The 26,114-nt window shown below is 38.0% G+C and overlaps 1 protein-coding gene across 1 annotated transcript in view; it reads left to right on the forward strand.

Moving 5' to 3' along the window:
* Nucleotides 1–1,022: 1,022 nt before the first annotated feature.
* The window catches only part of GBE1 (1,4-alpha-glucan branching enzyme 1), a 269,487-nt gene continuing 244,395 nt past the window's right edge, over nucleotides 1,023–26,114 (forward strand). The window contains exon 1 of the mRNA XM_023216072.1: nucleotides 1,023–1,825. Within this exon, the coding sequence (XP_023071840.1) occupies nucleotides 1,683–1,825 (143 nt within the window). The 5' untranslated portion in view covers nucleotides 1,023–1,682. The remainder of the gene's footprint in view (nucleotides 1,826–26,114) is intronic.

Here is a 26,114-nt window from a genome sequence, read left to right on the forward strand (position 1 = left end):
AGAAACGGCAGAAGAGGGGAAGTCAATTGGAGAGCTACGTTATCGTCCAAGTGAAGGATGACAGTGGCCTGCATAAGAGTGACAGCAGGAAGGATGAGAAGACGGATTGTAGGTTATGTTTTGCAGACAGTTGGTTTAGGTCTCCTAGCCAGCTAAATGGAGATCTCAGTAGACAGGCAGTGATACAGCCTGGGTTTCTGAAAAAAGTTTAGGCTTGGAGATATAGATCTGTGGGTCTATATCTTATTAATAGTTATTAATAGTTGTCCTGCTTTGGGTTTTTTTTTTTTAAATTTTCTTCCTTTTTTAGTGCTTTATATTTTACAAATATCTGCATGCTTTTTGTCATCTTTATGGAAAAGAAGGCACACCTTAAAGTCGCTCAAGTCCTTCACTTTCTCACATTGAGGTCTGTCTACATATCCACTTATCTTTCAAGTCTATTAAACCCCTTAGAAAAACTTTCCTTTGAAATATTTTAAAATTCAAGGCCCAAAGCTGATTAATACTGTTTCTCCTCCATATCCCCTAGGATCCTCCAGTCCTAGGTTTTAACGAGAAAAATATCCTCAATCCTCTCCAGTTTCTAGGTGTAAAGCAGCTTGGACCCTCCGGGGTTGGTGGGTCCATTTCTCTTGGTGTCCGATTCTGTATTCTTAAAAACCAACTATTGAAATAGAAGCCAGTCAGTTAATGGCAATAGAAGAAGGGACTTCCAAGTGGGAGCTTCCCAAACCAGGAGGAAGAGCGGTTTCTTGCCTTATCACTGTAAGTGGCAGAATGGAGTTCCAATTCAACGATATCATTTGTGTTATCAAAGATAGTTTAATCGTTGAAAACCTTGTAACAATTACAAACACAGGCAAATGCCCTTTCCTTTTTGGCCTTAGGGAGAATGAGAAAAGTTCTTCCCATGGTTATAATTCTTAGCTGTTGGCAACGCAGAAAATAGTACCAGAACAGCAGAATTACAATGGTATTCCAGCATTCTGTGTCTTAATTTTAAACTCACGTGACCTGGCAAGCTTAGGAGAGCCCTGGTTGTAAGTGGTATTAACATTTTCGGCAGTAGTACTCTAGCTACACTTGACTGTTCACCTCTCTGTGAATTTATATATATGTTTGAAATACTGCCCCTCAAACGTCCCAGAACTTTGAGAAGTAAGGTCGCTTCCAAAAAACACCCCGTATGTCCAATTTGAAGGGGGCGCTGTCAGTGGGTGTTTAAGTGGGTACTTAACAGCGGAATCTATTCCGGAGCCAAGAACAGGTCAGGGTGAGGAAGGCCAAGGCTAGCGAAGTCAGCTCAGGACCCACCTCCTAGAATGACCTCCCCCGGCAGGGAAAACCGTTAACGGGAGGAAAAGGCAGGTCCCTGCGGCCTCCAGGTGCCAGCAGCGTGAGTGGGCGGAGAGGCCTCGGTGCCTCCTACCCGCTCGGGACGTGCGTCCAGGCATCACCCCGGGATCCGCTCCTCCCCGCTGGCGGGGGGAGAAAGGGCAGGAGGCCTTCCGCCCCGGCTATAAAGGGCCTGGGACGGCCGCGGCTCGCCTCGGCTCGCCTCGACACGCCTAGGCGCCCTCCGGCTCCGCCCTAGCCGCCACGTCCCAGCTCGAGCTCCAGTGCCCGCTCAGGCCCCACTCGACCCTCTCGGGCCTCGGCTACTTGGACTGCGGTGGAAAATGGCGGCTCCGGTGACTCCCGCGGCTCGGGCCGAGGACTCGGAGGCGGCGCTCAATGCCGCCCTGGCTGACGTGCCCGAACTGGCCAGACTCCTGGAGGTCGACCCGTACTTGAAGCCCTACGCCGTGGACTTCCAGCGCAGGTACCGCCGGACTCCCACCACCCCCACTTAGACGGGCAGCCCGCCTCCCACGAGCCGGTTCGGTACGCGGGCCGCCCCTCGGCCCTGGAGCGCCGACCCCGCCCCAGGCGGGGAGGAACCTGAACGGGCGGGGCTCGGGTGACGCGGGTAACCGGGTTCTGTGGCTTCCGTAGTGGCAGGTTGACAGCTCCGGCCCCCGGAGCGGGCGTTGAAGAAACTTCTTTCCTCATCCCCTTTCCCTTCTGTTCTAATGAGCGGTCTTGCGCCATAGGGTACGTGCTTTGGCTCCAACACTTAATTCCCCTAGTGCTGCTGGGGAGTGACTCAACGCCACTGCAGGTTTTCTGACTTAGGCACGCACTAGCGTGGGCCCGTGGAGTAACGTGGGCATAACTCCTGGCACGTGTAATTACGCATTTAAAACTTTCTAGTTTATTTCATAGCAAATTTTGTGATTTTATATCTAACAGGATTCCTTCAGGCAGACACTATATCCTTGCACTAATTCTTTCCTTGCTAATATTCCTCATTTAGGGGAAGATTACACCTACATTGATCAATTTTTTCTCCCCTTGGACTAACATTGATAACTTCAATGTACATCAACATTTGTTCCTGTTTGCCTTTGCCATCTTGAAGAGGGAGAAAGGTCAGGAGAGTAAAACTTTTACAGGCCAATGTCGTTTTAGCTTGTCTTCTACCATTGTGTACCATACCAGTTTAGTTACTGGGCTAATGATTCTGTTAATAAGTTCCACCAAAAAGGTACAGGTCTTTGTTGTTGTTGTTGTTTTAAGTAAAAGAGCTATTGTACAAGTTGTAATAGTTATACTTGTGAGGTTACCCCATTTTGATTTAACAGTTTCTCCCCTTTTAGGAGAGACTGCAGAATGGAAACTATCCTGGCAATAGAATATACATGGCCAACTTTTCAAGTGATGGAGAACATCCATCTAGTTAACTGGCATGAAGGAGCGTTGAGAGTAATGAAAATGGGTTGATTTGGAGTTTAAAAAAAGCCCAGCAATTTGTTTGTGTCCTAGGATTTTCAGGTATTAAATGCATTCAAATCAGCAAGTGTTGATTGAGGAAGTGCTATAAATAAAACACTGCTGTAGGGATTGTAAGGGATATGAAGTTGCATTCTTGAGCTTGTATATAGTAATGAATGAACCCTTTGTGGAATAATCACCTTGAGCTGTCCCTCACTTAATCAGGTGATTGTGCTGTTATATAAACCATTTGGGGAGCAGTCTTATGCAATTGTTTTCAGAATTTACAGTATATGCTTTCAAAAAAACTTAGTACATAATCGTCATAGGTTTAAGGTTGGATTTGATTTAGAAATAGAAAAACTTTAGAGAAAAGGATAGTGATTAAAGGTAGTGGTCAGTTTTTGTTTTTTTTTTTTTTTATGTACTTGTAAACATAACATTAATTTACTTGTGTGCTTTGTAAAATGACACTTAAGATATTTATTAAAGAAGAGTTGTGGAAATGTTTTATCTACACCTCCCTCCTTCTTTTTAAAATGACACACACACATAAACATTCTTTATTAAGTGTTTCTTTCATGTACTTTATTTCCAACTCCACTGGGATTGAAGCATTTATAATCTTCTTTCATGGTTTGCCAAAACTAATGAAGGGGACAAAGGCCAAGATAAAGAAGGGAAGAGAATCCAGTGTGCTTGGTGAAAAGTCTTGTCTAGTGGGCCCTCATGCCTCACTCTGATCTGGATTTTACTTTTGTCCTTGGTTCTGAGTAATGGCCATTTGCTAGCACACGTGTTCCATTTAGGCATATCAAACAGTAATTTGGCATTACTATTTGGTAACTTCTATTTACTATTTGGTGTCTAGTTACTATTTGGTAACTTCTATTGTTAACACTCGAAGAATAAAACATTTTTCCTTCATACAATCTGGTCTTAGTTCCTTGTCCAGTTTTCCATTTATTTCTGATAATCCATTTGGACTGTGTGTCTTTGGCCTAACACAAATACATAACCAGTCAAACACTTTGGTGCAAAGTATGCTTACTAAGGAGTGAAGAAAATTTGAGGTACAAACAACAATATTGATGAAGAAGGAAATTTCTCTTTGATGGACTGTCTCATCCTTCCCCAGCAGACGTCTTTTTATTTGAATTTTTTTGGATATTCCCTTAGGATGTTTTAGATGTTCCTTCCCTTCTTTATCTTGGCCTTTTCCCCTTCTGTATTCATCTGTTTTCATGCTCCTGATAAAAACATACCTGAAACTGTGCAATTTACAAAAGTAAGAGGTTTATAGGACTTACAGTTCCAAGTGGCTGAGGATGCCTCACAATCAGTGGCAGAAGGTGAAAGTCATGTCTCACATGGCGGCAGACAAGAGAAGAGAGCTTGTGCAGGGAAACTCCCTTTTTTAAAACCATCAGGTCTGGTGAGACGTACTCACTATCACGAGACAGCACGGGAAAGACCCGCCCCCACGATTCAGTTACCTCCCATCAGGTCCCTCCCACAACACGTGGGAATTCAAGATGAGATCTGAGTGGAGACACAGCCAAACCATATCACCTCCATTAGTTGTTCTTTTCACCTTCTGTACCTGTGAGAATTTTGAATCAAGTATAGAAGATTAATGAGTTACTCTGCTGTAAAATAAAAATTAGTACATTATTAGCATGACTGACTGACTACCTCCATGTTGTCTCATTGATGACCTCCCAAAATAGCATTTTCCACTTGATTTTTCTACCTTTTATTTAGTTATTTACTTCTTGTTACACTATAATTAGTTGTTATAATTCCAAAATCTTAGTGCTTTAAAACATTTAATTGTCCCCATATTACATGTCAGCATGAGTCAGCCAGAGGGCTGTCCTCATGGCAGTCACTCAAAAGTCTAGGCTTATGAAGGGTTTGTTTTGAAACCTGCTTCTGTAGAAGTAGTGGCAGGGCAAAGAGAAGCATGTTGAACTATGCACTATTTCTTATAGCTTTTGCCTAGCAGTGAGTCCATCCTGCTGATAATGTTACACTGGCCAGTGCACATCAGCTTGCCATGTGGGTGAAACAGAGGATTGGCATTTGTGAACACTATCAGAACAACACAATGTTAATGATACTACTTTATACCCTCTGTTTAATGTTTTTACAGCGCTTTCAGATATGATATTTAATGTAATCCTTGTTATTGTAATCCTAGTTAATGTAACAAAACCATGAGGTAGACAGGGTGGACATTTTTCCTGTTTTACAGGTGAATAAACTAAGTGATGGGCTTGAGCATACATGGCCTAAGTAAGTGCTTCACCTGTGATTAATCTTTCTTTGCTAAAACTGTTCTCAACCAGTTCACAGATAACTTCATGATAATGTAGGGATACCTCTTTACTCTTCTTTGTCTCTAGCATTGTATATGTTGGACTATTTCTTGGCTCTTTGAAGCCATGATCTTGCTTTTCTTTCATTTTCTCAGCCTCTTTTTGACCATTTAATGTAAGAGATTTTTAGGGCACTTTCCTGGGATCCTTTATGTATTTCTATTGTATATTTTCTCCCTAGGCATTCTCATCCATCCCATGGATTCCATCTATCTACTGAGGCTGCCCACATCTGTCTCCACTCTAGATCATTCTCCTTATCTTGGACTTATTTATATCTTCATTTTGATGTTTTATAAATACAAATATCAACAAGTATAAAACTGAACTTAACAGATTTTCATTCCAAACAGGTTTGTCCCTGTCAACCGAATTACAGTGTCTGGGCTCTTCCTCTACCAGCTGCTCAAACCTAAAACGTAATGAGTGAAATTTACTCCCCTCTCCTCCTTTCCTTATACCTCTGAGTCTAGTCAATTGTAGCCCCTAACTCTTTTAAGTGTGTACCATGCTGCCTTCCTACTGCTGCTATCCTAGTTCAGGTTGCCAGCATCTCTAGTATGGTTTACAGAAACTGCTTCATAGCGGTTCTTTTTCCAAATCTTCACTCCATTCTAATTTCTCCACTCCTCTTCATTCAAAAACAGAGTAAGTAGAATGGATTTTGAAATAAACAAATCTGATCATGGTACTACTCTGCTTAATTAAACCCTTTCAACCATTCCTCATTTCTCTTGAGTTCTGTACAGCCTCCTTCCCATAACTTACAAGATTCTGCATTATCTGGTCCCTGTGGACCTTCTCAGCCTCCCTCTCAGTACCATCTAACCAGAGGGCCGTAAAGGGCGAGGGGCAGCTCGGATCTCTGGGGACCATTCTTGAAAGGTACTAGAATACCAGTAAAATAAATTAGAAACACGATATCCGTTTTCCACATGCATTCCTTTTTTCTTGACTATTGAAGATTTTCATTTCATATTTTGTCCACACACAAGAAATTGGGGTGTCTGGAAAAAATCCCTGAATAAAAGATAAGAAAGATGAAGAATTAGAAAACTTTTGTGATCTTTATCAGAAGAGTGATAGTTTTAGCTTAGTAGGAGTGGGTTAAATAAGTGAATCTTTTCCTGTATTTAATATTTTCTTAATATAAAATAATTTCTCTACCCCATGAAAGAGAAACATTTAACAAATGTTTGAGTATCAGCTGGAAAGTGTGAGATCATATTCTGCTGTCTTAGATGCCACATATTTTGGTTTAACTCTCGGTGAGGCTGTGCTTTCGTACCTGCTATTGCTTCTGCCTAAGCATTGTTTGCTTCTACCTTGGGATAGTTCCTGTACATGTTCTGGGACACAGCTTAGAGATAGATTGTATGCTTTCTCTGACTTCACCCTATCTCGAAGCTGCTTCCAGGCTGGTTGAGGGGTCCCTCTTCTTTTCGGCCACCTTGGACCACTATCCTACGGATGCTCACCCACTGTAATAGAGTTGTCTTTCTGCTCTTTGTATCCTCCACTAGATTGTTTGCTCTCATGAATGGGTCCTATGTGTGTATTATTTATTCACCGTTGTAGTCCTCAGTCTGTAGAACTGGATGTGCCTCACGGTAAATACTTAGCATAATATTTGAACGAGCCAGTGGCTGACTGAATGTCTTCTGACTTTATTTTTCCTTTGTGGCATACCAGTGAGTCTAAGGTCAATTCACCTGGAGCTAAAAATAATCTGGATTACTCAGGTAGATGAACAGAGAACAGGAGTAGTTACTAGAGGTTTCATGTGACAATCTGGGGAAGGGGAATATATGCTCAATTAAAGAGCTAAAGATGACCAGAATAAATCAAGAAAATAGTTTCTTAATCAGATGCTTTCATACTCATCAGAGACTGAAAGTTTAATCTCTGAAGGAATAGTCAGTTTGAGAGAATCTGATGTCAAGCTGTAGCTGTGTGTGCAAGAATGGGAGAAGGGGTTTTATGAGCCCATGTTAAGTATTACAATTACAGTGAAGAGCTCTACTTGGTTAGAAATAAAATAATTTTCACATTGGTATCTAATTGGAATTAGGAAGCAATTTGGATTTGATATGTTAGCAACCACCCCAAGAAATTAAAAAAAAATGTATTGAGGTAAAATGTACATATATAATTCATAATTTTTATCATTTTAAACCATAGTTCAGTGGTAATAAACAAATTTATGTATATTTTCCTCCTTTATCTCCCTTCCCCAATCTCCTTCGTAGCCTCTGGTAACCTCCAATCTACGTTCTGTCTTCCTGAGAAACACCTTTTTCGCTTCTGCGTATGAATGAGAGCATGTGATACTTGCCTTTCTGTACTTGGCTTATCTCACTTAACATAATGGTCTCCAGTTCCATCCATGTTGCTGTAATGATAGGATTTCATTACTTTTTATGGTTGAATAATATTCCATTATATATATATATATATACTGTATTTTCTTTATCCATTCATCCATTGATAAGCACTTAGGTTAATCCCATATTTTGGCTATTGTGACTAGGGCTGCAATAAGCATGGGAGTGCAGATGTCTTTTCAACATAGTGATTTGATTTCTTTTGGCTGTATACCCAGTAGTAGCTTTGGTGGATCATATCATAGTTCTATATTTACTTATTTGAGGGACCTCTATACTGTGTTTTTTTTTTTCTATAGTGGCTATGGTAATTTACATTCCCACTAATAGTGTATGAGCGTTCCGTTTTCTTCACGTCCTAACCAGCATCTATTATTTCCTATCTTTTTGATACAAGCCATTTGAATGTGGTGAGATGATACTGCATTATGGTTTTGATTTGCATTTCTGTGATGATTAGTGATATTGAGCATTTTTTCATATACCTGTTGACCATTTTTATGTTTTCTTTTGAGAAATGTCTGTTCAGATTTTTGGCCTATTTTAAAATCAGATTTTTTTTCTTTTGCTATCTGATTGCTTGAGTTCTTCATACATTCTGGTTATTAATCTCTTATCTGATAGTTTGCAAGTATTTTCTCCTATTCTGTGGGTTGTCTGTTTACTTTGTTGATTGTTTCCTTTGTGGTGCGGAAGCTTTTTAGCTTGATTTATACTCTCATGTCTATTTTTGCTTTGACAGCCCATGTTAAGGTCTTACACAAGAAATCTTTTTGTAAGAGACCAATGCCCTAGAGCATTTCCCCAATGTTTTCTGCTACTATTTTCATAGTTTCAGGTCTTAGATTAAAGTCTTTATTTAATCCATTTTGATTTGACTTTTGTGTATGATGAGATATTAAGGGTCTAGTTTCATTCTTCTTTATATAGTTATGCAGTTTTCCCAGCACCATTTATTGAATAGACTGTCTTTTCCCCATTTTAAGTTCTTGGCACCTTTGTTGAAGATGAGTTGGTTGCAAACGTGTGTATTTAGACCTGAATTCTCCATTCTGTTCCATTAGTCTATGTGTCTGTTTTTATCCCAGTACCATGCTGTTTCAGTTACTATAGCTTTGTAATAAATTTTGAAGCCAGGTAGTATGATGCCCCCAGCTTTGTTTGTACCTTGACAAAAGGTAGGGCTCTATGTTGTAAAATATGTTATGCATCTTACATTCATTAATTTATTATGTAGAGTTGTAAAATATACATCTTACATTCATTATTATACAATTCTATTGTAGCTTATTTGACATGATTTAAGTTATGGTAACTAACTTATAAAACTTGATGTGTAAATGATGAGAATAATTTAGACTAAATTTAGTTTCTTCATATGTAGAAATATCTCCCTCTCTCTCTCTGTGTGTGTGTGTGTGTGTGTGTGTGTGTGTGTCCGTATACACAAAATATTGCTGAATGACCATGTTCTAAAGTAAAAGCAAGATGAGGCTTAAATTTTAGCTCTCATAACTATTAAATAGTTTTGAGTCCTAGGGAAAGTTAATCAACTGCTCTGAACTTGTTTCTTCATCTATAAAAGATGGATGGAATCCACTTTGTAGGGTGTCTTGAGGACTAGGAATATGTGTAAAGATGCTCAGTAAATAAATAAGTTTGATGATAATATTAGCAAACTAATATAGCAAGGTAAATACTTACTAGAGTATTATTTTCAGAAGATTTTATTGTTTGCTTCTTTAACACTATATTCTGAAATGAATTATCAGATAAATACTATGACCAGAAATTCCCTACAACTCTTTGTTTTGCTAGTTAACTGTGCCTTACTTTAGGGGGCTCCTTCTTTTTTTCTTGGTAAGAGTGATTGTGTGAATGAGGTGAGGCAGGTGGTAATTTTAATCATAATGTAATAGAGATGGAGAAGAATATGTTTAAACTTTGATCCTTAATTTAGAGAGGAAATGATAAAGCAATTGCGCGTTTACTATAAGCTGAAGGCAAGATGAGTCCTGGGATATAATGAGCACAAAGCTCCTTTTATTGAGAGAGGTAAATGTTAGCCTGCAGAAATTCAAAATCACTCTTCTCTTGATCTTCCTTTTCTGTCTTTTTCTCTTCTTTCATCTGACTGCTAAGTGTTCATATTCGTGGGCATCAAACAGCTGCAGGGATTTTCTTCCTCCTGAACTGTGGATGGTTACAGGAATGGTCATACTGAGTTTACTAATAGCAGGAGTAACTTTGAAAATAAGACTAATGTAGAAGAAGAAAAAATATATAATAGTAGCATAAAAGCATGAAAATGAAAGAATTATTCTAGTGGTATCTGAACATATCATATGTGCATATTAATTAGAAAAAATTTTAAATCCAATGTTCTGCCTTCTCTTTTGTTTCTCCCTTGTTTTTTGATATTTGATGACTGCAGTTATTTTCAATATGTTTGATTTTGGCATAAGATGCATAAAACAAATGAATATTCATATGTATTTTAGTAGATCCATTGAATGATTAATTTTAATGAGACACAATCTGTGGGTTTATACACTAGTTCTACAACTCAAAATATGATAATCAGAAACCAAATATACCAATGTACTTCTTGCATGAAGTGAAGTTTTCCAAATACCCAGCAAAAAGAATTAACTGTTTGTTTTACCAGTGATATCACATGATACTCAATGTCATCAATCTGTTTTTGTTTTCATAAATAACGCCTAGCCACAGGTTATATTTAATGATGAATAACTACACAATACAGATAAACACACTGTTACAGAAACATGATAAAATTAGTTATGCATTTAGGTTCATGTCATAGAAAACCCAGCATACTTTCAATTAACAGAATATCCCACAAGCAGTGAATTGTAGAAGTAGAGGCTTGTGAAGAAAAGTGAAGGTCAGTGGTTTGGGCTTTAGCATAAATGCATCCTTCTTTATCTTTCTGCTATATTATCCTTAGCATATCCTTAGCATAGTACCCTTAGCATATGGTCTCCTTTCTTATGCTTGGAAGATGATTGGACACAGCTTGGCACCACATCCATGTTTCTAGCTGGAACACGTGCTAGCTTACTGTGTCTGCTTTAGTGAAGCATATGTTAGCTTTCTTGTAAACTTCAACTAGTTCTTCCCATTTCCAGGTTATTGATCAGAAATGTCCCATCGTCATCCTGCGTTGAAAGTGAGCCTGGATCATCAAGGCTTTCCTGTGCACGCACATCTTCCTGATATGTATCCTTTTGTCTCATCCATCACAACTTCCCAGGGCTCTTTTCCTTTCTCCAGAGAGGAAACTACATCTGGCAGAAGATGAAAAGCCGCAGTCAGACCATGTTGTAGTCCTCTAAAATCACATCTCTGCGGAAATCATTCTGTGCTGGATCCAGGCATTCCTACCCTCCCTGAGAGGAGTCTGTAGTAACACCCCTCAGTATTACCAACCTCTGGTTATGGATTTTACTTTGCTAGACCTGATCTTTGTTTTTCTGGGTTCTTCTTTTTGGCGGGGTGGGCGTGGGGTGCGAGGAGAATACAGAGACTTTTCACTGCTCTGTCTTAAGCTGATTCAGTCCCTTCAGCTACTTGGCCCTAGCTCCACTATCTTCTTTTTTCACTTTCATGAATATTCTTAGAAAATATAAGAATGTGGTCAGGCGCAGTGGCTGACGCCTGTAATCCCAGCACTTTGAGAGGCTGAGGTGGGTGGATCACGAGGTCAGGAGTTTGAGACCAGCCTGGCCAATGTGGTGAAACCTGTCTCTACTAAAAATACAAAAATTAGCCAGGCATGGTGGCACGCACCTCTAGTCCCAGCTACTTAGGAGACTGAGGAAGAAGAATCTCTTAAACTGGGGAGGCGGAGGTTGCAGTGAGCCAAGATCCCGCCACTGCATTCCAGCCTGGGCGACAGAGCGAGACTCCGTCTCGGGAAAAAAAAATATAAGAATGTTTTGAGATGAAATTGGTTTGTTAATTACTAATACTTTTTTCATCTTGAGCTCTTGAAAAAATGATCAGTTTTCAGTTATTTGGAAAATAGAAAATTTGATTAAAAAGGAAAGGAGAACAAAATTTAAAATGTCCATTAATTTATGCAGAGTCTTTAAAGTAAAGCATGAATTATTTTTTACCTAACTACACACAAGCTTATGAGGCTTTAACATTATACCTTTCTGTGCTTTTCTTTTTAAAGCGTAATGTGTGTAACTATCAGTCTTCTTCATGGTTGTCATTTCTGTGCTTTTTATTATTATTTTGTCTCAGCTTTTCTCTTTCTGCGTTAAAATACTCTGACACTTTTGTTTGCCTGTTTGTTTTTTGCTTACACCTTGGAGTCTTCCATCCTCTTGACCATTTTGATTGGCAGTGTTATTTTTGTGGTTTAAGTTGTGCTTACTAGTGATAGGAGTGTAGTGAAACTAACAGATCTCTTTTTGCTTTACTTCTCCAAAGTGCCTTTAATTAAAAACTATATGGTACCCATGCAGTATTAGGCAAACCTCTACTCACAAATACAACATATAAACAGGAAGTACATAGCTATAAGAGTACTATCAAACCTAAGGGTTGGTTTTAGCAGGTTCCAAGTACCTATAAAGTCAGAGGACATTTGAAAATATAGGGGAGATTGTTTAGACAATTGTAAATCGTGTTAGACTGTATTAAAAAAATCATTCTGAAATAATTACAGACTCACAGAAAGTTGCAAAAAGAGTTTAGAGAAGGCTCCGGTACCCTTCACTAAGTTTGCCCCACTGGTAATATCTTGCATAACTGCAGTGGTTGTATCAAAACCAGGAAATTGACATTGGTACAAACTACAGACCTTATTTATATTTCTCCAATTTTTACATGTACTTTTTTGTGTGTGTCCATAGTTCTATACAATTTTATCACATGTATATATTAATGTAACTGATACTGCATTGGAGATATAGAACTGTTCCATCACGACAAAGGAATGCTGTCCTGCTATTCCTTTATACTCACAATTGCCCCTCCCCCATCCATCCCTAACTTTTGGCAACCAGTGAGTGATTTGGTTTGCATATCTGTAATTTTTTTCATTTGGGGAGTGTTCTATGAATGAAATCATATATAAGTTTTTGACAGTAGCTTTTTTTTTTCATTCAGCATAATTCCCTTGAGATCTCTCCATGTTGCATATATCAGTAGTTTGTTCCTTTTTGTCACTGAGTAGTATTCCATTGTGTGGGTGTACCATCCATCCAGTTTGTTTATTTATTAACCTGTTGAAGGACGTTTGGATTGTTCCCAGTTTTTGGCTATTACAAATATTACAATAAACCTAATATATTAATATTTATGTGTAGGTTTTATTTCTCTGAGATAAATGCACAGGAATGCTGTGATAGCTGGGTCACGTGGCAAGCATTTGTTAGTTTTATAAGGAATTTCCAGATATTTTCTTTTTCTTTTTTTTCTTTTTGCTTTTTTTGAGACAGAGTCTTGCTCTGTCACCAGGCTGGAGTGCAGTCATGTGATCTCGGTTCACTGCAACCTCTGCCTCCCTTGTTCAAGCAATTCTCCTGTCTCAGCCTCCCGAGTAGCTGGCACTACAGGCACACACCACCATGCCCAGCTAATTTTTGTATTTTTAGTAGAGACGGGGTTTCACCATGTTGGCCAAGATGGTCTCGATCTCTTGACCTCATGATCCACCCGCCTCGGCCCCCCGAAGTGTTGGAGTTACAGGCGCGAGCCACCGCGCTGGGCCTCCAGATATTTTCTACAGTATCTGTACAAGTTTGCATTCCACTGGATGCAGTTGATCTGCATCCTTGCCAGTATTTGGTATTGTCACTTTTTTTTGAGACAGAGTCTCACTCTGTCCCCCAGTCTGAAGTGCAGTGGTGCGATCTCTGCTCACTGCAAGCTCCGCCTCCCGGGTTCATGCCATTCTCCTGACTCAGTCTCCTGAGTAGCTGGGACTACAAGGCGCCCGCCACTGCGCCCGGCTAATTTTTTATATTTTTAGTAGAGATGGGGTTTCACTGTGTTAGCCAGAGTGGTCTCGATCTCTTGACCTCATGATCCGCCCTCCTCAGCCTCCTAAAGTGCTGGAATTACAGGCGTGAGCCACCGCGCCCAGCTGTCACTAGTTTTTATGTTAACTACTCAGATAGGTATGTAGTGCTATGTCATTGTGTTTTTAATTTGCATTTTTCTAATACCTAATTACACTGAAAAATCTTTTAAAGCATTATTTTCTATTTGTATGTTCTCTTTGGTGAAATGTTTATTCATGTCTTTTGCCCATTTTCTAACCGACTTGATTTTTCTTTTTTTACTTTTTGGTTTTTGTTTTTTGAGATGGAGTCTTGCCCTCTTGCCCAGGCTGGAGTGCAGTGGCGTGATCTCAGCTCAGTGCAACCTCCGCTTCCCCATTTGAAGTGATTCTCCTGCCTCAGCCTCTCTAGTATCTGGGCTTACAGGTGTTTGCCACCACGCCCCAGCTAATTTTTGTATTTTTAGTAGAGATGGGGTTTCACCACGTTGGCTAGTGTGGTCTCCAACTCCTGACCTCAAATGACCAGCCTGCCTCGGACTCCCAAAATGCTGGGATTACAGGTGTGAGCCACTGAGCCCGGCCTATTTTTGTGTTTTGAGAATTCATTATATGTTCTACACATAAATCCTTTGTTAGATGTGTGGTTTACAAATATTTTCTTTCTGTCTGTGGCCTGTCTTTCTATCTTCTAAACAGAGTCTTTCACAGAGCAAAATTTTTAAATTTTAGTGAAGTTAAAAAGTTCAATTTATTCATTAATTTATTTTAATGAATCATGTGTTTGTTGCCATGTCTAAGAGCTCTTTGCCTAGCTCTAGGACCTGAACATTTTCTCTGTTTTTTTTTTCCTAAAAGTTTTATTGTTTTACATATTACATTTAAGTGTGTGTTCCATTGTGCATTAATTTTTTCTGTAATGTTTTAGGTTTAAGTCCAGGTTTATTTTATTGCTTATGTGTGTTTGCTTCCTTTTAATGATCATAAACTGACAAACTTGTACTGAGAAGTGACCTGACCAAAATTACACTCATCTTTAATCGGGCGTCACTGAAATGTACAAGCAGTGATAATTTTTACACATATTATAGGTTGTTGAAAGCATGGAAACAAACTGTCGATTTTCTTATTTATGAGATCTCATTTTAAGCTTTGACAAACCCAAAACTTTAGGAAGCCGGGCAAAAATTTGTGATATATACAGTAATTTATTCTCAAGTAGGTGTCTCGTGTTAAGGTTTTTTTCTTTTCAGTTTTTAACTTTCATTTTTTTTTCTGTCATGTGACAACATTGTGGATTTATATTCCAAACGTTTCTTCATATGAATCTGTATGAATGTATACAAAGTGGTTATCATTTTAATTTGACTTTTTATTTATAAAAACTTCATTTCTTGGCCAGATGTGGTAGCTTATGTTTGTAATCCCAATACTTTGGGAGGCTGAGGTGGTTGAACTGCATGAGCCCAGGAGTTTTGAGACTAGCCTGGGCAATATAGTGAGATCCCATCTCTCCAAAAATAAATAAAATTTGCCAATTTGCCAGCTGTAGTTGGCAAGCACCTGTAGTCCTAGCTACTTGGGAGGCTGAGGTGGGAGGATGGCTTGAGCCCGGGAAGTCAATGCTGCAGTGAGCTCAGATTGTATCACTGCACTCCACCTGGGTGACAGAGCAAGACCCTGTCTCAGAAAAAAAAAAAAAAAGAAAAAAAACCAAAAAAATTTTATGTTTTATTCTTAGAACCCTCTCATTTCACAGTATCAGTCTTCACTTCTACATTATGAAAACGATTGCCTGTATTTATATCCATTGAAGTACAGAGGAAAAACAAACACCTATTACTTTTAAAAATAAGTTTCATTCATTTTGTCTATTTACGTGACTTAAATGACAAGTAAATCTAATATTTTGTGTTATGATTTTATTTGTAAGAATGAATTGGTTAAATCTCAAGTAATGTCAGTATTTTACAAAATTATTTTATCTAAATGAAATTGGCCTTCAGTTTATTCCAATATTAATATTTTCTTTGATGTTTATCAGGGTTCATTATCCTATAAATATATCAGAAATGATAGCATGCCACTTTCCAAATAGAAATAGATTAGTTGTTGAGAGGTGGAGGTTGTTTGTACGTTTATTTGGCAAAATTTAGAAAATTTATGAATAATACAGCTAAAAATTTATCCACCTTTAAACAGAAAGGTAAAGTGGAGTAATTTTCCCACTATTCAACCTAATGTATTCAAAGTATCATTTCAACATGTAAGTTAAAAGATTACTGATGAGATATTTTACCTATCGTTTGTGCTAAGTTTTTGAGGAAATATTTATTCTACAATTGTAACTCATTATAATGAATTTGAAGCACTGAACATCCAAAAGTGATCTCTACCAATTGTACTGATAATAATTATTATCATCACCATCATTACAATAATTATTATTATTACAATTTATGTATACATCATTTTATATGCCTTAGGGTCAGAGTCTGCCTTTCTAAGAAGCTTCCAGGTGATGCTGATGCTGCCGTTTCCCAGAGGATACTATCAGTAGCAGGTGGTCCCATACCTCTCTTCAAAATGGAGTTAGCAAAGGGCTAAATTTTATTCTGTAAATATGTAAGCTATAAGTATGTATTTCAAATTTTTAAAAATAAGTAATACATGTATATACTGATGAGGTTAACCAAGTTACTTAATGTTTTGGTGGTCACAGTAAGTTTTCTAACTCTTATTATAGGTAAAAAGGGTTTTATTGTTAGTATGATCAAAGTTGCTTTTTCTTACATCTGTACTACGGGTTTTACTGTTGCAGATTTGTAAGAAATTTATTCCTAACACCCTCTTTGGCACAGACACTTTTCTATATGACAGCAGAACAAATGTGAGTAAGATAGCCTTCCTGCCTAACAGGAGCTCAGTTAGGCAAATCAACACAGAGTAGATATTTCGTCACCAAATTCAATGTAGTACAGATGAAAGCATTATCTTCTTCTGTTAAGGAAGGGGAGAATACATATATGACAAAGAAGTTCTTTTGAATTGCTTTAAGTTCTCAAAATTATTTCTCTATTAAAATTAGAATGAGTCTTTAAGAATGTGGAAATCTGTGAGTTTTGTAATAGCTAAGACATTAATCTTCATTAAAACATTTAATGAAGGTATCATTTGAACTTTTATACAGCTTTGGTTACTTAAAGTGAAAGTTTACTTGCAAAATTGGTTCAGTTGCAAATGTGCTTGTGTAAGAATTGCCACATTGTGTGAGCACTGAAGCCTCTAAAATAGCTGTAAATCATATCTGAAAACACAGCAACATGTTTCTTTATAACAGAGAAACCCATTTTGGAAGGGATAGGGGACTGTTTTTAATGGGAATGAGGAATTCCTGAGTAAGCTAAGTGGCTGCATTCCTGAATGAGTCAGGGGGACATCATGAGTGTTGTCTGGAGAGGAGGTTTCCAGAAAAGCGAGTGAGTACTGAATGCTCATGTTCCTCCTGATCCCATGTTAAGTGTCCTGCCCAGACCAATGTTATCCGATAGAAATATAATGTAAATCACACAGGTAATAAGCTTTTCTAGTAGCCCCGTTAAAAAAGGTAGAAATAAACTAATTTTTACACTATTCAACTTAATGTACTCAAAGTATTATTTCGACACGTAACTTAAAAGATTACTGATGAGATATTTTACCTGTCGTTTGTACTAAGTCTTTGAAATCTGATGTGTATTTTACAATTATAGCACATCTCAATTACGACTAGCCATATTTCAAGTGCTTAATAACAATGTTTGGCTGGTGGCTACCATATTAGGCAGTGCAGGTGGGTATTTGAAATAAAAACTTTTGGAAAAAGAGTTGGTATCACTCCACAAAGAGATTCAAGGGGAAGATTAAGGAGGGAGAATGGTTCTGTCAGCCCTGTGTTCATAACAGAGGTAATTAGACCCAAAGAGATTCTGACTTAGCCTAAGATAGGGACTCAGCAATGATTGACTGGTGGCTTTTTTATGTTTGAAGGTGAATGAATAGATGATATGTTAAGTGTAAACATGGAGATATGCTGCAGACTTAACTGTGGCTAAGTAGGTGGTCATGTTTGCCCCAAGTTATTTGGCATGGCTAGTCCACATTGACCTTTTCTTTGAGGTAATTCTTATTTATATCATTTTCTAATGCTAAATGCATCATGTCCATCCTTTAAGGCAAAAACACAAACAACACAAAACAAAAACATGGGCCACAGTAAATCTGGTCTTTCTTGATATAATGACTGAGGTCAGGTGACTGCTGTCTGCTTTAATAGCTTTAGACCTTTCTGGATGTTCCAACTTCACTTGGATTCAGCCCAAATTAACAGCTGTTCCTAACTTCGTTGTCCCAAGAATCTGGCTAAAGTGAGGTGACTCATTGTGACTTGCATTTTTTTTGAGTTGGACTTTGCCTGTAAGAGAGGGAGGCTGGAAAGATTGGTTGTCTGTTAAACTGAAAACTAGTGATAATATTGTGGGGTGCATGTGTGTGTTCATGGTTATGTGTGTGCCTTGTGTCTTTTTATATTCTTTTCTTCATGACGTGCTTTTCTTGTTTTCACTAGATGGTAGTTTCTTCAGTGTTTATACTTTTTAATTATATTTGCTTATCTCATTTTAAATACTTAATAGTTCACCTCGTACTCATAGTAAAAACATTGCCGTTTGTAAAAGTATCTGCCTTCATGAGCAATCAGTCACGTTCTTCCAGTGGAATGTTGTTTTTCTGCTCTCATCCGTGTTGTGTTTTCCACACGACGCTGTTTAGTACGTGCCGACTCACCGAGCATCTCTGGGACGCTGGCTGTGTGTTTTGAATTTAAGAAGAGAAGAATGTACTTAGGGAACACAGTATTGTCTTTTGGTGTTTTCTATAGAATTTAGAATAGAGGTTTGTACTCGGGTGTTTTGCAAATGTATATGGACTAGGGGTCTGGTCTAGCTTGTTCTGTAATATTAGGAATCTGGAAATATTTATTACCGTAGTTGTTAGAGGGTCCCTAGAAACGGTTGGGAGTAATTCTTTTATCATGTAGTGGCCTGTGGTGGGCAAAACCTCTCTCACATACAGCTTAACCTTTCTCGTGTCTAATATTGCTCGTGAAGAAGATTGTAATTTGTGCATTGTGCTTTTATCAGGTTGCTGTTCCCAATGCAGTTAGTGTAATTTTTCATTTCCTAACAGTCCTCGGGCAATTCTGTTTAACATGCTTTCTATTTCAGAACATTCTCCTGTTGAAAAAACTTCTTTTGCCTCAGGCCCAACATGCTTTTCCAGCCAGGCCAGTAGTAATTTCTGTCCTTCCTGGCTTCATTCACCTTCACTGTTAAAATTCGATGTGAATTTCCTAAGAAGGTTTCCTTTTTGTGTTTATGGCACAGCAAATGATGAGGTGCCTATGCCTTCTTTGATATTATTTGCTTCACAAAAATATTATTTCATTTTTATTACTAAGGGGAAGACATGCCCAGTTTTCATATTTATTTCAAATCTGTTTGAATTTTTTATGTCCTAAACCATCCTTTTTTTAATGAATAGAATTTTAACTGTCCACCTGAACTTTTAAAATTGTTCACAGCATTTTCCTGAACAACAGTATTCACACTAGAATAAGAGACAGATTTGCTGATTTTTTAAAAAAAATTCCAGTTCATTTAACAGGTAGCAAATTCTCTTTTGAAAGTCATATTTTAAAAGTGAATGAAACAGGTTGTCTGCCTTTCTATCCCAAATGGATATGAATTAGTTATGATTTTTGGGTTGAGAGGAGACAGCATTGTAAGTAGAGGCTCTTGAAGCTACTCTTTGGGTCTGAAGTTGATTTTAATGACATCATCTAGAAGGATTTAGGTTCTTAATGGGGGGAAGTCTGGCAAACAAAAACATACAAGAGAAAACCTTTGCTGTCTTATTTTTAAGGCACTACTGGTTTATATTGAGGTATGTTTTGAAATATCTTTTTATAATATCAAGATTTTCAAGAGATTCTAGGGAATATAGATGGGAAGATGGACGGCTAAACTAAAATTAGAACTCTGGTTATAATATATATTATATATATAAAATATATAGAATATTATGCATTTTTATATATCATACCTGTTATGTGTGTATATTTGTGTTGTATATATGCCGCACATACATATAACTTGTGCGATGTACACGTGGCTTTTATAATATGCCTTGTCTTATTTGGAATGTTTTCCCATTAACCGTGCCGATTTCTATGTACAAACATGGGAGAAAATGGGGCTTTTCCTCTCTTTGGGGATACTCATCATAACATTAAGGAGAATGGAAGAGTACTTCTTTTTTAGGTTATAGTTTGCATTTTAAATTTCATTGCTGTTCCTCTCGACTTCCATCTGTGTTGACATTTGGGAATTTTGTGGTTGCTCTTTCTCAAGTGGAGTGGAAATGCTTAAAACAGAATTTACACTTTTAAATGCAACCAAGGCTGTATCACATTGTGATTCAATCCAGGTCTGAATACTTTTTCTTTGGTTTAAAAAAAAAATCAAACGGTTTGTTGAACTAAGTATTTCTTAAGCTTGCAACCTTACTGATTATTATACATTATTAACAACCATTTTTGCATGAATGGAAAGATCTGGCTGAAAATACGATGATAAATGTTAAAGTTTTAGACACTTAATATTTTATGGCATCAAAGATGTTTTTATATAGATGTTATTGTTATTTGTTAATGACATTGTGGTTTAATTTTATTTTGATTTTTAGTTAAGGTTCAATTATAATCCAGGAAATACTACAAATTTGAATAAGCCACATATAGCCAGATTTGGTGCTGTATCACTTATGTTGGCTCTGTGCTCTCTTTTTTCTTAACCTTTTAAATCCCTGTCAGTTGGCATTTTCTGTATGGGTGTGTGTACGAGAGAGATTTTGGGGCTGAATAATTAGTGGTCTGGATCTCAGTTCAGTTACTGAGGAGGTGAGTTCCCTAAGACTCCTTTTAGCTTTTAATGTTTGTGATGGATTCTTTTAGACAAAATTTGATTTTAAATAAATTGTGTGTGTGTGCGTGTGCATGGGTGCATGTGCGCGCTTTCCAACATCCTTAGGCAATACAGTAGGAGCTTGTTGTAATTTCCAGATTCAGCCACCAGACAGGTGATACGGAGGCACTATTCTTAGCAGTTTGTGTAGCTGGAGAAAGACAACAAAATCTCATAATGGCTTTAATTATCTTATACTCCTCATTTTCAATTCTGGGCCATATTGACTGGCCTTTGCTGGTTATTGTTGCCATTTCCCTCAGTTTTAGTTCTCTTCTCCCTAGTGCTTGTTTATGAGAAAAATAGTAATTGGAAGTTAAGTGGTCTCCAACATGTGACCATGTAGTTCATGATTATTTGTTTTTTGTTTTGTTTTGTTTTGGCTTTTGTTAAAGGCCAGCTTTACATATGGGTAGATATCAGCTTTTTTTTTTTTTTTTTTTTTTTAAAGGAAATCCTCTATGTATAGCTGAAAATCTTATTTTCTTGGAGCTAAGACAAAATTCAGGTGTGAGTTAGACAAAAGTGGAAAAGAATAGATTAAATAATAAAAAATCAATACAATGTAATGTGTATTGGTTAATGTATTATTTTATTATTATTATTATTATTATTATTATTATTATTATTATTTTTTGAGAAAGGATTTCATTCTGTTACCCAGGCTGGAGTGCAGAGGCAAGATCATAGCTCATTGCAGCCGTGAACTCCTGGGCTCAATCAGTCCTCCTGCCTCAGCCTCCTGAGTAGCATTTGTCACCTCCCCAGGCTGAGTTTTAAATTTTTGTAGAGATGGGGTCTTGCTAGGCTGCTCAGGCTGGTCTTGAACTCCTGGGCTCAAGTGATCCTGCTGCCTCGGCCTTCCAAAGTGCTGGGATTGCAGGTGTGATCATCACACCCGGCTCAATTTTTATTTTTAATTGTTTATTATGGGCTTTGGAAAGGAATTGTAGAAACTTTATCAAAAGCCATGCGTAATTTATATAATGTTTGGATATGTGTTTTTGGTTAAAAATAAATGTAAGAAAATTAGCAGAAATGCTTTCTGAAGGAATAGAATATATGTCAGTTTTCAAAGGATAAGACAAGGTAAAAACTTAACCAGTTTTAGAAGCCTCATGAAAAAACTCAAGTCAATAATGAAACCTCTCAATAAAAAAAGGTAACTGGAGAATCCGTGACCATGTTATTGTGTTACCTAAGCTGATGGACAGGGTAAGCTATTTTATTTTTCTATTAAGCACAGATAAATTCTTAGGTCCCAATGTTCTTGAGACAGGCATTGGCTCACTCAATATTTGCCAGGCAATATGTTATGTTCTAGAAAGTACACTCCTGTCTTTTGTTGTTGAGTAATTTACTGGCTAGTTCGAGGTAATAGGAATAATCCAGTGATAAATGAGAGTATATAAAATTTACTTGATAACTAAGATGTTATACACTCAAAATAAATTTCTGGGTCTGGACGTCGCACACTTGGAGTTTTGACGAGTCTTACGTGAAATATTTTGCTTTACATAGATCAGATCACTGATGGGGGGCTGACAGTGTAGGCTGAAGTGATTAAAAGCTGAGACTTGGGTCATCTGGCCTGAGTTCAAATCCCAGCTCCCTAACTATTCACTATGTGCTGTGGTCTGAATGTTTGTATGCCCTTTGCCCAAATTTATAGATTGAAATCCTAACCCCCAAGATGATAGTATGAAGAGACAGGGCCTTTGGGCGGTGTTTAGATCCTGAGGGTTTGACCCTCATTAATGGGATTAGTACCTTCATAACAGAGGCATGAAGAAGCTCATTTACCTTTTCCACCACGTGAAGAAGCAACAACAGGGCACCAACTATGAAATCACGAGAGATTCCTCACCAGGCGTGGAACCTGCTGGCACCTTGATTTTGGACTAACCAGCTTCCAGAACTATGAACAATAAATTTCTTTTGTTTATAAACTACCCAGTCTAAGGTATTTTGTTATAGCAGCCTGAATGGACTGACACTATGGGTAATTTAACTTTCCTAACCCTTAATTTTATAATCTATAACATGAGGATAATAATACCAGCTTTATTTACATTTTATGAGGATTAAATGGAATAATCCATGTAAAGAATGGCTGGCAAGAAGTATGTGCTCTGTAAGTATTATTAGTTGTGATAAGGAGATATGGACAGTAAAATGACCCAAGGAATTACATTCCAGGGTATGGAATTTTTTAAGAATTTTTCTTTAGATTTCTCTCTGCAAGTAATTACATTCATTACAATAGCTTTAAGTCAGTGCCTTCCAACTTGTGGTGAAGAGTCTTTTTTTTTAAAAAAAAAAACAAAAACGTTTTTAATCTACAAGAGACTGATACTTATATAAAATTCAACAAAAATGAGTTACTAGAAAAATTAACTTAAAAAAGAAGACATATAAAAGTACCCGTTTTTAAATTAGATTCAACAGATATAAAAATTCTCTGTAAAACTGCTATAAAAGTTTCTAAATGCTTACTCTCAATTTCAGTACTTATGTTGCCATGGACCCGTGACAAACAGTTGGCGACTCAGCAGTGGTCTGTGGTACACGTTTGAGTAGTATTGCTTTAAATATCAATATGAAATATATATATTCATTTACTTCAAAATTTATATCTATACCCCAGACCATTTCTCTGGCCTTTCGATTTACATGTGGAGAGGACCATCTCTCTTTTGGCTAATGGCATTATTTCTACTCAGTAGAAATCTGTTATTATTATCTCTTTTTCCTCCTCACCTGTCCAACCAATCCATCATTTATGTCCTGTTGAATTTTGTCATTCTGTCCATCTTCACTGCTAGCTTCTTAGTCCAAAGCTACCATCGTCTGATATAAGTTAATACCAGCCTTCCTGCTTCCACTACTCCATCCTCTTTCTTCCATTCTGCATAGAGTTACAAGAATGAGTTTTCTAAAAATGTAAATCTGTTTATAACCTTTTATTGGCTTCATGTTTTAATTACAGTTTCCTTGGGTGAATGGTATGTAACAAGTACATTTTCAAGTCGTTAAGAGGCAGTACTCCACATGGGTGGTCTAATAGCTTAGTTGGGGTGGTGGTTGTGTAAATGTTAAAAATTCTGATTTGAGAGATTGCCAGATATTAAGATGAAGAAGGAATAAATCAGTGGCTGGAGATTATTTAGGAAGCTCTGTAGCCAAAGGGATACTATTCCCTTAGTGCTCTAACTGTACGTTTACCTCTCTTTTCCTTCTGGTTTAAAACTGAACCAGATCCCAGTCTTTCATGGGGATGATTGGCATATCAGGTAGCAGGCTAATTTGTGTTAGCAGCAATCTAGAAATAATGTGTGGGGCTGGATTCTGAGTAGACTAAGGAGGATGCAACATACAAATATGTGTGTACGTAATTCGGATGGAGCCAAATTTATGTATAGGGGTGTTCTTAACAGGAGTCTGGATTTAATGTGTTAACTTCAGCACCTGGATATGGCTCCAGCAATTTGCCTGGTTATTTGATTCAAACTTGGGTTCAGCAATGGCTGACATTTCTATGTGGTTGAGATCCCTTAACATCTCTAGCTGTGCAGGTAGGAGGAAGGCACAGGAAAGTGAAGTGGCAGAATACATTTATTACATGCAGTCCTCTCCTGTACCTCCTCACTCCAACCCTTGTTAGATTCCAGAGGACATACCTATGATTAAGAATTGAGAAATGTATTGGTGAGGAGAGCAGACCTGTATGGTATCTCTCAGCTGGGAGATCTCATTGGGATATGCTGCCATGGAGCTAGAATTGATTTCAGTGGAGATCATGGGGCTCTGGAGTGGCAAAGGGCTTTTTTGGCAGTGCTTTAGCTTCACGGATAAGGTAGCTATCATTTTCATGATAGGCTTAGATGTGGAGTGGCAGTCAGTGTTTTGAAATGCAGCCTTTGGTGGTTGTGGGTAATTGGTTATAATGTCCTTAAGCATACAATAAATTGGCCATTTACCAAATGTTTACTTGATCTCTGTAACTGGGGAAATCCTAGCTGTGTCGAGGAGAAACTTGACATTTGTTACTGATATAGGAGCCCTTTGGAGCCCCTTGAGTTAAGGTGAGGCTGATTTCCCTTGAGAAAGGACATGAAATACTACCACTAATATATACTTTAAATCTCCCAAGACTTTCTTAAAGGAACTTGCTGTTTACTGGGAAAAAGCCCAGACTTTTGAAAATTAATAAAAATGGGTCCTGGATTAATCCTTGGGGGACCGCAGTGCCACTGTGGCATATCAGTTCGAGTCAAGGCTTATGGAAGTCAACTGGTAAATTGACTTTGAGCTGCATCTGCATCGCTGTGGGTCCAATGGCTTGGCTGACTGATCTGTGATTTTCCTCTCTCCTGAGTGCTTGATTTCATCAAGCCTGGAAATTGGCAGTTTTCACATTGACCCCTTGTGGAGTGAGGACTATTTAGGAAGACTACGTGGAAGCCCCTGAAACTGTCCTTCACTAACAGAAGACAAAACCCTAAGCAGTACCACGTCCCTACAGACTGCACAGAGTGGGGCTGCCTTCGAAGACTTCACGCTCGGTGGAGAGTATAACGTCTGTTTTTGATTTGCTGATTGGATGACTGGATCTTGGATGAATGGATCTTGGAGATCAACTATGGAGTAACGTAATCCTAATCAGAGAGTGATTCTTAGTTGCTTTACTTTCCAAAAGTCACCTCCTATCCATGGAGAGTATGTTCCAAGGCCCCCAAGTGGATGCCTGAAACTGCAGATAGTATTGAACCCTGTATATACTGTTTATTTGATCTGATAACTGAGGTAGCTACTTATTGACTAATTGGCAGGTGGAATAGACAGTGTAGATACATCAGATAAAGGGGTGATTCAGATCCCAGGTGAGATGGAGCTGGGACAGTGTGAGATTTCATCACACTATTCTCAATGACACACAATGTAAAACTTATTAATGTTTACTTCTGGAATTTTCCATTGAATATTTTTGTACCACATTGACCTCAGGTAACTGAAACTGCAGAAAGTGGGTGGCTCCTGTAGTCCTTTGCACCTGGAATGCCACAACTGATATGGCATCCTTTTTTTTTCTTGCTGTGTCAGTTAGATTAGAGGCACATTGTCTTCAGCTAGCGGGGAGAACTGAGCACCTTCATTGTTTTAGGGCAGGGTGATAAAAGTCTTCTGATCTCTGTCATCATATGGCTCATGGAGACCTTGATCATCTGGATACGCAGAAAATATCATCTCAAACTGGTACCCTGAAGCAAACATGCTTTTGAATCTGATGATCAGGAAGCAGCAAGTAGCCTAGGTGGTTTAGTAGGATTCACACGTGCCAGGTGTTGGGTGATAAACTCTATGCTTTAAAGTTGGTAATCTTGCAAAACTTAATACTGTGTTCAAATATCGGCTCAACACTACTGAGTCT

Source organism: Piliocolobus tephrosceles, chromosome 2, assembly GCF_002776525.5.
Source record: "Piliocolobus tephrosceles isolate RC106 chromosome 2, ASM277652v3, whole genome shotgun sequence".
Taxonomy (NCBI): domain Eukaryota; kingdom Metazoa; phylum Chordata; class Mammalia; order Primates; family Cercopithecidae; genus Piliocolobus; species Piliocolobus tephrosceles.